Source organism: Pocillopora damicornis, chromosome 2, assembly GCF_964200805.1.
Source record: "Pocillopora damicornis chromosome 2, jaPocDami1.2, whole genome shotgun sequence".
Lineage (NCBI taxonomy): Eukaryota > Metazoa > Cnidaria > Anthozoa > Scleractinia > Pocilloporidae > Pocillopora > Pocillopora damicornis.
This window is the reverse complement of record NC_142671.1, coordinates 3,752,348-3,769,092: the sequence shown is the minus strand read 5'-3', so window position 1 is coordinate 3,769,092 and position 16,745 is coordinate 3,752,348. Positions and strand designations below refer to the sequence as shown.

Sequence of the window (16,745 nt, the reverse complement as noted above, 5' to 3'; positions counted from 1 at the left end):
AATGCGGTATAGCATCATCCCTAACGAGGAATAGAAGTACTCGTCGAAATATTGGCCTATTTAGAGTGCTTCCTGTCGTCGTGCCAGTATTGCAATTAATTCGTTTATCTATATGTAAGGTTTAATTATAGTTAAGGTTGGAAAGAAGCGTGCACTTGTTGGCTTTTTTTTTTTAAGAAAAGGGAGAGTATAAGTAAAATAAATAATACAAAATTCCGTATATGCGTTTTATTCATCACAACTAAACTACACACTTTGATAATATAAAAGAAAATTGAGCCTGATTGAAAATCGATATCTTTCTACTAGTTGTCATGGTAACAATGTAACATATTTACTCCAGGAGTTACTCCTTTCCCTTTGCTAATTCGAAGCACTTCTTAATACGAATGAAGCAGCACAATTCACCAGCACAAGAAGGAGAACCTTTTCTGCATATGTGAAGCAAAAGTAAGCAGCCTTTCTGCAGGGGAAACAAACGCAAATGTGATTAGTTAATACAGACAAATCATAGTATTCAAAGGGAAAAGAGTTCATGATCATAACTAAGTATTAATTGGACAGTGCTTAAATAGCAGGTCAGGTCTGAAATATTTTACTATCGATGCCACATTTGTTTTCCTAGCTCTGGTAAGATCATTGGAAAAATCTTTAATAGAAAGTACGTTGCAACTGCTAACGTGAATAAAGGAAAGCGAGGGCAGATAAAAACAAAATGGAGCAGGAAAAGTTATTGCAATGTAACTGGCGAAGAAAAAGGGGAAAAGGAAAACCCTCCCTATGTATGTATATGTATATACATATTTCTGCAATGGTAAATTGGTGTGCCGTTGGAATCATCATCCTTTAAAGTAAACTGCTTCTGTGTGTATGATGTTTTACTTAAGATTTTTTAAAGGTAAATCGCAGATGTGTGTTTTGCGTCAAAAATTTAAAATTTGCAGAATTGCAAGCCAAGCTTACGCCTTGAATGACAGTTACTAAAAATGCATCACAAAAAAAGTTGCGTGGCCCAGTTGGAAGGTTTCAAAGAGTTTATCTGCTTTCACCCTTTTACTCCTAAGATCTGATTGTTAATTCTCCCTTCTAGCTGCTACACATTTCCTTGTAAATTAGTATTGAGAATTTGGTGTTGGATCAAGATAAGAACTTTTCCTTGATGAGTTTGAATATTCTTATCACCTAATTGTTGGATAATATATGGATATCATGGGTAGAAGTTACATATTAATCAGACCTGGGTGTTGCACAAATTAAAGAAATAAAAGAGAAAATCATAGCTGTGACGTTGGTATAATACTGAGCTGCTTTACCTCTAGTGGGGAAAGCTCTGGCAGCGGAGTGGGATGGTTTTCTTTTATACACTTAAAAAAGTTGTCGATGCATCCGAGCTTTTTACATTCGTCATGACCCGCAACCTTCCAGCAGACTTGTGCCTTACCCACGCATGCTATCTGTAATTAGCAACAACAAAATGATCTTTAGACGAGTATTTGACGACCATTTTCCAAAGGAAGGCGATTGTGTTTTGTCGATTACTCAGGGTGAAGATGAGAAAATAATTCTTCAAAGCCAATAAATGTATTGCTCAAGCCATGATGATTTAAGAAAAAAGAGGTTATATAAATAAAATACCCAATCTAATTGCCAACTTGGCAGAATTAAAAATTGTGATATGCACACAAGCACAATAACTGACTTTTCACGAAATTTTGGTAATCTGAGAACAAATACAAAAAAGTAAGCCGTAAGGGGTATTGCTTCAACTTACAATAAATGGTGGGAGTCCCTCTGGTTTGACGGGTTTGGCAGGTGCTGTAGCGTTGGTGGCATTGATATCATTAAACACCAAAGTGTCCTCTGGTAATCCAAAGTCTCTCACAACCTGTGCCATTCTTTCATCATGTCGCTCATCTAGGAATTTGAACACAGCCTTGTGAAAGGGCATCTCAAAGGCCGACACATATGCGACAAAGGCACCGAGAAGCAAGAGAGTTGCAGAAATCTTCATTTTGGCTCCAAGATGTGTGCACTTGACACTGTATCATTGGTAAAACGAACGTGCCTTATATAGAATCCCACACACCTCACCAACTTTGAAGGTTTTCAGAAACAAAAGCTAATGCCATATTAATCATCGGCTTACACAGCTTTGTTTATCCTGTGATAACCTCGTTAAGCGCACTTTCAACTTCATTAGGTGTGTTTCGATGGAAAAGATCCCGCTGAACAATAGCACTTCTTTAGATGTTTGAAGGCCGGGAAAAGTCAGTATCACTCTTATCAATAAAGATCATTTTTTTTAACTTAAAAGGCCCTTAATGACACCCACTGTTATGAAAATGCATTTTGAAAGTTGAAAAATGGCCTCCTTTCCTTTCCTGCAAAGTTCAGTTGGCTTTAATAAAAGAAAATGTCAAAACTTCTTTGACGACGACGGTGAGAAAATCTTGGTGAAGTTGAGTGTGTTTGTTTCAGTCACAGCTGAAATGCATGAGTTTCTGTAAAAGCTGGTCTAGGGCAGTCTATTGTCGACGGTAGGACCCCTTACCGCCGTCTACTTAGCCTGCAAGTAGGCATTCTCGTGTTTGGGTTTCGCCCAACGGCCCCTATTCGGAGTACAGCTGCCTATCACACCAACCACAGCCGCTTATAGAAAAAAGATATTAAAACCCCTGAAAGACATCTTGACGAACTAAAGCAGATTTTTAAATGCATCCTGAGAGGCACTTAGTTATCTTGAGGAAGCTCAAAATGAAACGTAGATCGAGACGACCACAGTTTTTTGATTCGTTCTTTAAAACTTGGTATCAGAAAATACCGACTTCAGTAGCCCTCAACAATTTGCGAGTATTTCTTTTACATACAAGATTTTCATAAAAACTCATAATCTTTACAGCGGCGGGTGTCCAACTTATAGCAAAAAACACAAAATACAAAAAAAAGAAGCTGAGAGATATGTCAAAACAAGTATATTTTAGATACTTCAAATTGAGTGGTAATACGCAATCTTTTGGTTGCAGATATTAGGTTTCGGACAAGTAGCACCAAAAGAAAACCCCGCAGGTCCGAGGGCGCACTGGACCTCCAGATCCTCCACTTCTTTTGGAAACATTCCTTAATTTCAGCTTTATGTGCCTTTAACTCGGTCAGAGTACCTTCATGACCTGACGATGCCGTAGATCGGCGAAAGCTTGGAGTAAAAAAGAATAGAAGAGCTCAAAGCCTCGATGAAATCGTCCATTTTATTAACATACTACCGAAGAACAACTTCAAACGTTTGTTCATCTTTCTGTAGCGTCTTTTTGGAAAGTATAAAATTATAGGTTCAGAGCTGCCTGAAACTAGTGATAAATTATGGTGGCTTTGAACTTACACCACAGCTTTTTTTTAAACTTTGCTGAAAGATAAATCTTGACATCTCAATTATATCTTACCGCAGTTTTGGAGGTCTCAGGTGAAGCTCGGCAATTTAGAAACGTGTAAGACTTTTTTTGTTGCAGATTATGTCTTAATTACCACCTGTGGTACAACAAAAGAGTACAATGAAACACGTGGAAACCATGGCAAGGAAATCTTGGTAAAGATAGTTGCTTATATTATTGTTGTGTTTAACAACAGCAAACTGCTCCTAACGAGGCGGCTGAGTTTTCGAAATGTTCCTCCGATGACATCTTTTCACCTCTGTAATCTGTGGTGTTGTGTAAAGAGAAAAGCTACTCAGTAAAATTGCTTGGAAAATTTTAGCAAATCAGGTTTCAATTTTGTTTGGAATTTTGATATTTTTCTCAATCAAAATCATGCTGTTAGGTAGGTAAAAATTTTTACTACTCGTATCTTCCTTAAAATAATTTTCTCTATTGTCCAGAAATGATGTTACGTAAACACGAAACTAAGAAAATGAAATTTGACCAGCGTGAAACAAAGAAAAGAATTGAGATCTACTCAGACTAATACAAACTTCATTAATTGTTTTGTTAGTCAACTGCAAATTGTAAGCCAACATGAAACAAAAGAGCATATTAGTGAACAGCAAAGGATACCGAGATTAATTAAAGATCTCCTGATAATCCGGCCGGGCATCAGGCAGCTTTGTACGTTCCCATCTTAAAGTAGGATTTAATTTACCCATACATCTGCCAAACTGATCTTATATCAAACGTTTTATCTCTATCTCAGGGAAACAATCATAGTGTACTGTGACAGCTATAGTGTACTGTAACAGTTATAGTGTACTGTATATTTAATCATAGATGGCAACAACCTGGCATGTCCCTAGACGCCTTTACCACAAATATCCCACACTCTCTGTTCAGACAAAATTCCAACCTTTTGATAGCATAATACTGATAGAGGGAAACATTTTGTAGACAGATTCTACTACGTAGTATATCTGATTGAGAGAAAAATATTAGGAGACAAGATCAGAAATTGTTCCACAGATACCGACGAAAAAAGCTCCTTATTTGAAAAAGTTCAAAAGGAATCAAAGAAAATTACACATATTTCTAAGCGGGGAAAAGTTTCATCACTCATGGCGAAGTCTCTTTCGAATGATACAGATGGGTTACTTGACCTTCAACAGACCTGTTATTTTCTCCCCGGTCGATGTATGGAATTATCTACCCCTGTTGTGTAGTTATTGACCTCGTTAACTACAACTCGAGTCTAATCTTGGGATGCTTACCATTTAACTCAATAGAAAACGGAAATTCTGGTCAGAAGCAAAAAGAACAGCAATTCTCCGGAACGTCCAACCGAAAATTGTGGATCACTAGTTTATTATCACTTTGGGTTAGGTTAAATGTACAGTTTTTATTATAGCTTATATTGTGGAATGAAATGTAAAACATTGTTTAGCCTGTTCCAAAATTCTTCCTTTATTTCGTTCAAAAGCCCTTTCCTTTATAAGTCTACTTTCAGGATATAAACCTTTCTAAACCCCCTCCCTGCCTCCCCTCCCCCCCCCCCCACCACAATATAATTGTGTGAGAACAGGTCTTTAAATAAAGATTTTACGACATGTACACTAACTAACTGACTGACATATCTATGGCCTAGAGGAAGTCTTAGAATTTCTTCCATTTAATCTTTACTTGCATACTCCTGCTTTAAAAATAGTTACTCCACCAAAGCCTTGCTAACAGAAACGTTTTAATTGTCAAGAACCAAAAGTGATCAAGAGAAAAGTAAATGAAACAATCAGTTCCTCAGAAAGGCTGATGACACAAAAGAGGGGAACAAAAGAAAGAATTAGATGTTGAAATTATATTACTTATTACAAAAGGTTTGATTCCTCTTTTGTTTCCGTCCAAACAAAAAGAGATAAGGGTAAAGTCCCTCAAAGCTGTTTCAACAGTAAAATCAAATGCATTTGTCCCACGAAGCGTGTGCAGTGCGGTCTCATGGTTTTCTGTGCTGTATATAAACAAACACGCGTTGGTCTGTGCACATCGTGTTTTCCAGAGCACACAGGAGACGAATAGACATGAAGGCAATAGTTGCTTTGCTGTTTCTCTCGGCACTGGCCTTGTATGCTCAGGCGGAGATGGAGTACCATCCACATGCAATTCTAAATTATCTTGAGAGGGAAGATCATGAGATGGTCAGAAAAGTTCGCGGCATCTTGAAACTGCAAGATCCTGGACTCAGCTTTAAACCATCCTTCAAACCATCCTTCGAACCATCTTTCAAGCCATCTTTCAAGCCATCTTTCAAGCCATCTTTCCCACTGCCCATAGTAAGTAACTGCGTATTTAACAAAATTGAAATCTACTTTTTGCTGGCTTTTCTCTTGCCTGTTGACCAGTGCGTACGCTAAAAATAACAAATGTTACAGGTGAATTTTTTGCGATGAAAATTTATCTTGTTTCTGACAGATTCTTACAGAAGCCAACATGAATAAACTCAAAGTCTTAAGACAGATTTCGTTTGCGGCGCCTTCTTCCATATCATGCTTGAGTAACTCATCATATCATCATGGAAATTTTTACATAAACAAGAACTCATCTCCATTTCGTGCACATTTCCAACTAAATTTAAAGAGTAAATGCCTTGTCTCCAAGGGTTTTATTTTTATTTTTTTTCTTTGAAAAATAGGACCAAACAGTGGAGTTTAAAATTGAACGAAGTTTTTTTTAGGCCCTAGTTCAGATTTTTCAAGACTATCCATTCATTCCCACAGGGTAACCCAAACTCTGAACGTAAATTTATGAGAAAAATGCTAATATTTCAACACAAACTGCTTTACCTTTGTTTTTCTCTTTTCAATAGAAAAAGTGTTTGGCTCAAGCACTGATCTGTCACCATAAAGCTAAAGAAGATGCTTGTGAACATCTGAAGTGTATCAAGCTGACTGGATGTTGTCTAAAAGAAACAGGGATTAAATTTAATCCACCTCCTATTGTGGTGGGTACTTAATATCGCTTACTTACCTCCCTTCCTCCCTCCCCTCCCTATCTACCTGCCCTATTTACCCTACTTACCTCCCTCCCTCCCCTCCCTATCTACCTGCCCTATTTACCTTACTTACCTCCCTCCCTCCCCTCCCTATCTACCTGCCCTATTTACCTTACTTACCTCCCTCCCTCCCCTCCCTATCTACCTGCCCTATTTACCTTACTTACTAAGCGACCTTCTCCACCTTCCCTTACTGTGAACGAAATTCTTGCTGAGCTGACGAACCTCCCTGAGTTTTAGTTCAAGCTGCCGAACTTCAACAACAAAAGAACGTAATATTTTGATGTCTTAATTGTTGGGCTATACAGAGGGGAGTTGTAAAATAGACGGTTCGTAGATGGATATTTCAACTGATTCCAAATACAAAGAACGCCAATTGACATTTGATTTGCACGTGGAGTTTTGATTTAACTGAAGGAAATGATTTTTGCGATGATTCAGTTTATTTTGCGGGACTTAAATTTTCTTTAATGCGATAACTTACTTTCGTATCGAGGGATATTCACAAAAATCAAACTCGCAAAATTTTATGCTAAACGATACCTTCTTACCTACCAACCTACCTACTCCTCGCTCTTCATCATTTATTTGTCTAGAAAAAAGACATTTTTCTTCAGAGATTCCAATTCCTGGCAAAGATGGAGTGCACAAATAATGTCCAGCTAGCAATACTTCTTTGTATATAAACCATGACATCCTACGTCTTTATTACCATCATTCTTCACGTAACGACTTCTGTTTTCATTGTCAAAAAGTTCACAATGTAGTTCATCAACCACTGAGAGGAAAAGTAAGCTAATTTTATAGTTTTCTTTGGGTTTTCTTTTCATCTCTGCAGAAGAGATGCCTGCCAGTTATCCCGTGTTGTATGCTGGGAAGCGAGACCTGCGAAGAGAAGCTGTGTTGTTTCGTGCGATTTGGAGAATGTCTGAAAAAACTTGGTGACAAAATTGACGCATAACTCATTTTATCCAAGGGATGGGAAAAAAGGAATTAATCGTTAGACCGAAAAACTACCAGTAGCTTTAAAACGATATCAAGTTGTCATGTGTATACCTTTGTAACATTAAAGAGCCTGATTGTAATAATTCTCTGGTCTGTTCTACTTGTTCTTGTACCCGTGTTCAAAGCGCTATGACAACCTGCTCTGCTTTTTCCAATATGCAGGACAATCCAGAACAACTTTAAAGGGGTAAGGGGACGATGATCACTTTCATAATTTTTAATTTCAGTCAGCAATTTCCTGTCACTTTCCATCAAATGATTTGTTGTTACGCTGTCGCTTAGACATCTCCGCAGCAGAGACTGAACTCCGTCGATATTTTTTTCATCGCACGAGACCTAGACGCGAACATAGCGCGAGCTTTACTATGTCAACACTTGTCAACAAGCAAAACAAACATGGCGGCTCGATACGGGCGCGCGATTGTTATCTAAAAGGTGTATTAAGGCAGTATAATCAAAAGAGTAAAGTTTTTATGGTTACTTCCTCGTATGGAGGCCACAGTTTGCGTCGTGATCTGATCTTATTGTTGACGACCTCTGATAGATATCCGCTTTGCTTCCAGGTTAACATGTTTTTAAACAACTTCCTAGTCACACGGTCTGTCGGATCTTTGTTCAAGCGCCCATCCCGTTTGATTTCGTTAGGTCACCTTGCAAATTGTGTACACGAATTTGGTTATTGTAACACAGTGCGACATCAACATACCCACGTCCGAGTTTTTCAGGCGAATATCCAGCACACGCTTGTTAAGGTCTTTTGCGTGCTTTAGGTCACCTAGCTGACTGTGTACATGACCCAGAAAAAGGGATAAATTAAAACTAGCTAGGATCAAAATCATGAAAACATCAATGTAATTTAGTGTTAACAACTGAGTTGAAAATGTAAATTAGCCACCGTAAAGGGTAAAAATAGCTGACGTTTCGAGCGTTAGCCCTTCGTCAGAGCGATAGACGAAGGGCTAGCGTTCGAAACGTCAGCTTTTTTACTCTTTACGGTGGCCAATTTACGTTTTCAACTCAGTTGTTAACACTAAATTACCTGCTATACTCTCCCACCGACGCAGCACCACAGTTTCTTTAGAAACTTGCCCCCTTCAACGTCAATGTGTTACATTCAGCCTAAACCAACAAAAACCAGCAATGTACATTTAAATTAGACTGACTTTTATTAACGACTATTAGTTAAGTAATTTTAATTTTAAATGTCACCTTGCTAAATTTATCTCTTCTTCTTAATAACTTATGGCGTTTATTATTTACACTGAAGTACACGTGAAATATACGAGTGCCAAATAATCAATTAGTTACAGCGTTCAACAGTTCTAAAGTCCTTTAACACGAGTGGATTCAAGTCCCAGGGTTTGTGGATGCGGCACCAACTGCTCCTGTTGTGTTGCTGTCACCGAGACTCTAGAGACAACAAAGTAGTAAACGTGTTAATAAAGGAAAGTTCAAATCGAAAACAAGCACTTAATAGAAAGAAATACTGGAATCAAACAACAATCTCTCTGTTTTTTTTTTTAATTTCCCTCTATGGCTTATTTGGATCTCAACCCTCATGTGGTTGGCATTTATTTAGTTCACAGGTTAACTAGTAAAGATAGCATGAGTAACCTTGGAAAATCACACAATCCAAAAATAACGGCGCGCACAAGTTTCAAAACAGCTGATTTTTGCCTCCAAAGTCACTTAGGGATCTCTCCCTTTCGCTGTGAGCACGTCAGATAACTGAAAACACAATTTACACCAAAATAAAAAAATTTAAGTACAAAGATTCTACATTATAGTAGAGACAGGTAATTACCTCTTTTGGTAAGTTGTTCATGCGAAACTGTAGTAAGGCCTGTGTAAGGGCATTAGACACATGTAGGGCCATTGATGCATCTTCCTCGCTGGTCACAAGTTTTCCCTTAAAAGAAAGCATGGTCAGTCAGTCTGTCAGTCAGATATGGAGCTGCTACATTGTAGCCAGCCAGCTAGCCAGCCAGCTAGCCAGCCAGCTAGCCAGCCAGCTAGCCAGCCAACTAACCAGCTAGCCAGAAAATCAACGATGCGCACATTCCACTAGCTGCATTGTACATTTCTTACGTTTCCAATGACACAATGCGTCTCAACATTGACCACCAGGGAAACAACCCACTTGGAGTTTCATGTACATGTGTCTCATTACTGAGCACATACAAATGTATCTGTTTCATACTACTCACCAAATCTTCAATTGCTCCTTGGAGAAGGCTCATGTTATTTGGAGCACGATCTCTACTGCTAACACTTCCAGCACCACTGCTACTGCCACTAGTCACACCTCCTGCGGCAGTAGTGGGTGCGTGTCCACATGGGTGAAACCTTTGTTCGTTAGCACTGGGCATCTGCCCATATGGGTCAGACCTTTGATCACTTGTGGTTTGATTAGAATAGGGACTATTAAACTGAAAAAAAAAAGAAGCAAAATTAAGCTTAAGAGCCAAAAGAGTGATAAACATCTAATTTCTCCTTACAGTATCAACCTTAATCAAACATTACAGTCATGAGAATAAAGGAAATTATTATGAATTGAAGGAGCTCCCGATTGTCAGACAAATTCTCCTTGTATCACAAGGAATGTATAGAGAACAGTATGAAGAACTTGCATACTGATGTTAGGGTGTCAAGGGTTAATTCACACTTACAAACTTTGTCCTTTTTTCTAAGCTTGTTACTTATAATGATCTATTTAGTTATATGTTTTTGTCATTTGATTTATTGCCTTGTCCTACTTTAGCTTTATTTAGAAGCCAATTTAATTTACCTCATAATTTGAGCCACTGTTGTTTCCATAGTAACTGTCATAAAAGTCGTCACTATTGTCATTGTACTGTGCCAGTCTAAGTGGAGATCTGGGTTTGAATGCCTCTGGGGGTAGCATTGGATTCCTGTTTTGACATGATAAACAAAACATGACAACTATGAGAACAGGTAAAAAAGGGTGCAATATTAGCATGTTACAAAACATCATGATAACAAATACTAGAGAAGAGACCAGATAGTGTTGCCAAAATACATCAAATAGTTATATCAAGAGTTGTCTCCAAAAGTGCAACCATGACATCACATGTCATACGCAAGACTACCTCACATAACATGATGACACCACATGAGGTACCAGCAATAGAATATGGGTTGTGTAATATCGCATCATTTATCACATTCCATTTTGAATGACTGAACAGTCATTTCAGATTGTTTTTGTTTTTTTTGAAAATAAGCCACTGTCAAATGAACATGTTCATACCCTTCTCCATGTCTTCCACTGTTCCATTCTATACTAACATCATCACTTTCACCATATGATCCAGCAGGGAATGTCTGGTTGGTTTGACTCTCATAATAAGGGTAATTCTGACCCCAGGACTGATTCTGCCTTTTCCCACCTGGGGACACTCTTGTTCTACCCCTTCCACCGCGATTTGATGCTGTAGGCTGTTGCTGGTTGTAATTGTGAGGATTTCCTTGCTGCCCACCTCTTCCTCCTCGCATAGTTGCCTGCCCTCGGCCAGCAAAGGAACCTCCCTGTGCTCCTTGTCCACCCCTCATATTACCATGACCTCTGCCTCTTGCACTTTGCCATGGCTGCTTTGCTAAAATTTGAGGAATATTCTTTCTTTTATACTTCATCAAGATTTCTAAGAAACTATCTGACTGACATAAAAGTGATAATAGTTTCAAGTTTACAGAAACATTTAATTACAAATAAGTTCATCCTATATCAACTAGAGAGTCTATCATAATAAAAACAGTTGGCAGTTTCTGTTTTTGAGAAAGATGGCTGACAGCTCTCAAAACTGTCAAATATACAAAAAAAGATTATTGGCTACAATTGTACGTTGAAAGAAGTTTTGTATCAATTTTTGTTGATATGAGAGTCTCTTTACCTCCTCTACCCATTTGGTGTGTAACTGTTTGGTTGTTGGCGACTTGGTTGTTGATGACATTGAAAGGGCTCTTTTCAACTCGAGTTTTCACTTGTTGACGACCTAGCATCATCTCTAGTTTGTGTGCTTCTTCAAGCAGTTTGCTGGACAGTTCTGATCGCTTTTGGACACCCGCACGGATACTCTGAGCTACATCTGGGACCTTCTCTTTCTAGTAAAGAAGGAGTAAATAACTTAATTTAACTCAGGTTTCTTTCAAGTTGTGTGTATCAAGTTAACACCTCTTATATAAACTCATACATAATCCCTCAGACACAAATTCTAGAGAAGCCATCACTGCTGCAGTTACAAGTTGCGTGTTTTGACTAGATTCTATTTGCATTTTTTTTACTGTTGAAGACAAAGTCAACAGATGCATCAAACCAATAATAACAGCACCTCAAACAAATAAAGTTTGAAGAGATACTTGTGTCTTATCTTTCTCATTTGCTTGATCATTTTAGATTGGGAACTACTAAGATAGGAAGCTAAAAGCTTTCCTGTAATGAAAGTACACATGCTTGCTTTTAGCCTAAAACAGGAAAATTGTTGTCTTCAACTGTTTCTGTACAAAAATGTTCTTCAATGAAAAATGGTCAAGGATTGTTCTGATTGTCAAGCAAATAGCAACCTCTCATTTGGATGCTACTCTGTACTAGTATACATCACACAAGTTAATAGTGCTTTTTGCATGCGCTGATTGGCAAGTTTGGAAGTTTGGAAGTGCTATTCACCTTTGAGCAGCTGATGAGACAAGATCACGTGTTAAGAGTTGTTTTTTGGTATATTTAAAGAAACAAACTAATTTCTGGTATCTGGGTGCTATATACTAACAATTATTTTCCTTAGTGTCAGTCAAAAATCGGGATATTTGCCTCCACTTTGGGGAATAAATTATTGTTAATTATTAAGTGTTGTGAGAGATGGAAGTTGAAACATGATGACAGGCAGGCGATGGAACAAGAAGAAAAGAGACGGCATTTCCCTTTTCCACCAACTTTATCCCTACTGGCATGCCTTAAAAAGGCTCAAAACAACTTTACATGCTTGTTTTACCAATATCAAATTAATTGTTTGTTTTGCTGGACAGCAGCTTCATCAAGAAAATGTGCAGCTTTCTCATTGGTTTCATAATTGTTTAGGGCAAGAGAAACCAACTGAAAAAAGCTTTGCAAACCATAAGATACATTTTAAACTACTGTAAAATACAGTCTTTCAATCCCTGCTCTGAAATATGCTGCACAGATTTATACAGAACAGTCCCTTGCATACTGTACCTCTGAGATTGAAAAGAAAACTTTTATCCTAAGACAATTAACATGCAAAGTATTTCTTCATGAAAGCCTTTGAGAATAAGGAGAAAAATACTGGGCAAAGAGGAACTTTGCCTTTATGCTGGTTCATTGCTTGTTGAGTGACAAACATATGATATTCTGTTTTTTGTTTTGTTTTGTTTTCCTTGCTTTTTTAATGATAGAGACAAACTGTAAATGAACAGGAATATGTGTTGGGCTACAAGTAATTCAAATAGTTTTAGCTTTAAATTTTTCAACCAGTTTGGTTTTCATTTTCCATTATCTTGTATTCTCTGTCATATAATGACTGAGAGGGAAAATAAATATTGAACTGGTTGGAAAAAATTTCAACTACAAGATAATTCATACCATAACATTGACAATGCATGCCCACTTCATGGAAGAACAAAACCAGTAAAAGAAATATTTTTACTGCTGTTCTTGGATTGGGATGCAAAAATCAGCAAAGAAAACTAAAAAAAATGCTTGCAATTACATACACTTTGCATGCTGAGAAAAACATAATGCTAATATCATGTTTTAGGCCTAAAAGGTTTCCATTCTACAATCTCAGCAGTCTTTCCTTACTCACCAGTACATTGAAACGATGTTTGCTTCCAACAAGATGTGGGAACTTCAAGTTGTGATCAAATTTGGAGTCACATAGTTCACAGTGATATCTTGGACTCTGTCCTATAACCTGGATTTCTGTAACATACTCCAGGCCTACAGAACAAGTGGCACAACACGCCAAATTGTAAAACAGGTGAAAATAAACTTCCTAATAAACCATAGCTGAATATTTTCACCCATGATATCCACTGCAGTTTGTTACTATGTAATGTGGCAGTTTGAGTTAGATACTCATTTGTCTCCTCCCTCTAATGCCCAGGTTTACATGTACATGTAACACCTGAACCATGTGGTTGGTGTAAATGATTGAAAAATGTGCTAGTTATCTACATGTGACTTGTGCATAACAAGCCATTGGAAACACCCCTCCACTTAATTTGCCTCTCCATCTGACCTGTGAAATATTGATACTTGGATTTCCCTAGAACCATCAATCCAGATCTTACTATGCACAGAACAACTGAGAAGCAAGTTTAAATGTCGAGGTTGAAGTAATCAGGGTTCCTACTCCCTTGGACTTCTGAAATACAGCCTAGTCACAAAATACATTTAACATGTATGCTGTAAGTCAAGGTACTAATGCTGCCAAAAAAAGGAAATTTTTGACACATAAAAATTCCTCTTAAAAGGCACAAACATAGGAGACAAACACCTAAGTATGTTTCATCATTTTTTGTTGGTGCCATCTGAGCTTCATTAGTACCCTGAATTTTAGCCCTTTAAACCCTAACATCAGAATCCATATTCTCCATGGATTCTGATTCACCAAATAACCCACAGAGAATTTAATAGTTAAGGCTTGTTAGGTTGGTGATCATTTCCTCTGCTCTTATGATGGTAATGAAAGATTCATTAGTATTACTGTTAGGAGAAATTAGATGCAGTTCATCATAGGGTTTAAAGGGCTAACATAACACAACTGCCCACTCTGTAATCCTCATTTAAACAGACATGTCTGCTAAATCACTTATGTCAAACAAATGATTTCCATTCAAATACTAAATACATGATGTTTGTTTTTGATATCCCATTGATCAGCTGCATCTTGCTCTGTTAAGTAGAACATAAACGCCAAGAGCAAGTAAACATGGAGAGGTACTAGGCAGGTACAGTGCACATATCAAAGCATCAAGTGTGATATGGAGTCTGCATTCAGCTAACAAACTCCTGCCATGATTTAGAAGTAAAATACGAACTCCAATCATTGCAGATCACTTACCAATAAGTGGCTCAGGGTATGTAGCAAAGTCTTTAGCTCCTATTGGACCACTCAGGCTGGGCTGCTGCACAGCATGCACTGGCTTTTCATAAGGTTTGCGTGAATGACCAGGCAGATATGCCCCTCCTCTGACAGGACCACCCCCTCCTCTGCCACCCCTATTGAATCCTGTGTTCATTGCTGTGTTCATGAAACCTCTCTCCTGGGCTTTTTGCTGTGCTTTCTCAGCTCCTTGTTTCTCGAGAGCCTGATAGCAAAGTATAAAATACACAACTAAGTAAACTTGCCACTAAAGAAAAGATACAACACAGTCAGCTTTTAGTGTGGGAACATCTTGCTAATGCAAACATCTTGCTTGTGACTAAAGCTGCCAAATGCCTATCAAAATCTTAAGACATTTATCACTTTCTTTGGTTTCAACAGCAAAAACATCACACTTGTCTTCTCGCTGCAACATACACAAGTCAGTACCTTTAACAATTTAGCAGAATCACCTCAAATTACAGTTTACTTCCTTATCCTTCTCTTTATTAAGCTGCCACTCGTTTTTTTGATGACACACATAGCCAGGAAAACCATACGAAGTGATTAGGAAATTTTGCCAGATGCCACTTAATATACACGAGATTCAGAAGTTTAAAAGTCTTGGTGATTTAAAGGATATTTTATTCCTAATTTGGCTTTCCCTCCCATGTGAAACCAATTTCCTTTGTCCCCAAGGTAAACAAAATCAGCATCTAACTGTACGACCCAAATGATACACATTGACCTTAATTGCCTTTTTTTAAAAAAACATCTATGCATAGATTATGCTATGCATCTAGCATAGATTCTGAACCCTCAACAGTGTAAGTTACTGTATATACTGTTCGGCATTTTTATACTTCTACTTACCTTTCTGTGTTTTTGACCAATCAGGTGAGCATTCCAAGCAGAGTCACTATTGCATGTTACTAAACACACCTGTTAAAAAAGAGAAGTAAAGTCTTACACCCATAGCAGTAAAATTCCCCTGTTTGGCACACGCAGGCATTAGCTGCCAAAGAAAGTATCATAAGAAACCTATCAGAATTCAAAGGTGAAATGAAAGGAGTTTGTATGAAGAAGAGTCACAAATGCACCTGAAAGTCCTTTTGCCCAAAGTCATGTCACCTGAAACCAGAGTCATGTGACCCAAAGTTTTTGTCAAGTTGCTCAAAATCCTAAGACATGTCACCCAATTTTTATCACAAGTAAAAACATCAACATGGTATATTTATAGAAAGCAGTAAAGGTACTGATTGATTGAACAACCCTTTGTATTAACTTACATTACAAAACTTTCAATAGTGAAAGTTCACTGTAAATATGACCTAATTCCAAAACTTTCGAGGTGACTAAAAACTTAGGACGACATGACTCTGGTTGCAGGTGACACGAGTTCGAGCGACATGACTTAAGGGCTAATTGACAATAAACCGGACAGATCTTTACCTGACAATTGTACTGAGGAGGGGGCTTTTTTTCCTCTTTCTCCTCCAGTCTCTTTGGAATCTTGATATTAAATTCTTCAATTGCACGCTTTATGTGTCGTGGACTCATGCAATGATACTGGTAAGCCTGTAATAAACGAGAAAATTGAACTGAAAACAGACATTTTGTCTAGACTTTGCGGATATTGAAAGTGGACTGCACAAGAGATTATCATCAAATGCATTGAGCGAATTGTACGGCATTGAAACCAATCAAGAGCAAGTTTCACCAACCTCCGAACAGTCTGCAGTGTAGTCACATAGTTTACATAAGTAAGGTATTGCTTTATCTGTGTTGATCCATTGATGTCGTGGATCGACTCTCTTCATCCGCGTTTCTGGTGGACCGGGCTGAATCAGCTCAGGCGGTTCGGCACTTGCAAAGTCACCATAAGGATTCTGTTCTTTACCTTCTGAGACTTCTTGTTTTGCATCATTGGGCGGAACAACCTGGTTAGGATCTCCATCAGAGACAATTTCCTCACCTGCTTTGGTCGCCATATTGGTCGCCATAGTCCCATAATGCATTTCGTGCAGCAAATGGGGACGATTCTCGTACGCAACCTAAGGGGAATGGGCCAAAGTTTAAACTTACCCCTTACCCAAGCAGGAACGCGGATTATGTCACTCTTGTCCGAAGTGGACAGCTCACTCTTCAAAGTAAATTAATTAA

The 16,745-nt window shown here is 38.1% G+C and overlaps 3 protein-coding genes across 3 annotated transcripts; 1 reads left to right on the top strand and 2 right to left on the bottom strand.

The window, feature by feature from the left end:
- Positions 1-213: 213 nt before the first annotated feature.
- Positions 214-2,075, bottom strand: LOC113679192 (uncharacterized). Its single transcript, XM_027196142.2, has 3 exons — positions 1,772-2,075; positions 1,314-1,454; positions 214-463 (listed from the first exon to the last, which is right to left on the bottom strand). Exons 1-3 carry the CDS (start codon positions 2,009-2,011, stop codon positions 347-349), a joined length of 498 nt encoding a protein of 165 aa, XP_027051943.2. The 5' UTR covers positions 2,012-2,075; the 3' UTR covers positions 214-346.
- Positions 2,076-5,291: 3,216 nt separating this feature from the next.
- On the top strand, positions 5,292-7,547 carry LOC113679188 (uncharacterized). Its single transcript, XM_027196139.2, has 3 exons — positions 5,292-5,740; positions 6,274-6,408; positions 7,298-7,547. Exons 1-3 carry the CDS (start codon positions 5,489-5,491, stop codon positions 7,418-7,420), a joined length of 510 nt encoding a protein of 169 aa, XP_027051940.2. The 5' UTR covers positions 5,292-5,488; the 3' UTR covers positions 7,421-7,547.
- Positions 7,548-8,607: 1,060 nt separating this feature from the next.
- LOC113679202 (uncharacterized) lies at positions 8,608-16,606 on the bottom strand. Its single transcript, XM_027196153.2, has 11 exons — positions 16,307-16,606; positions 16,035-16,160; positions 15,456-15,524; positions 14,562-14,808; positions 13,302-13,435; positions 11,376-11,586; positions 10,736-11,081; positions 10,253-10,376; positions 9,672-9,893; positions 9,269-9,373; positions 8,608-8,874 (listed from the first exon to the last, which is right to left on the bottom strand). The coding sequence occupies exons 1-11, from the start codon at positions 16,598-16,600 to the stop codon at positions 8,812-8,814; spliced, it is 1,941 nt and encodes a 646-aa protein (XP_027051954.2). The 5' UTR covers positions 16,601-16,606; the 3' UTR covers positions 8,608-8,811.
- Positions 16,607-16,745: the final 139 nt, after the last annotated feature.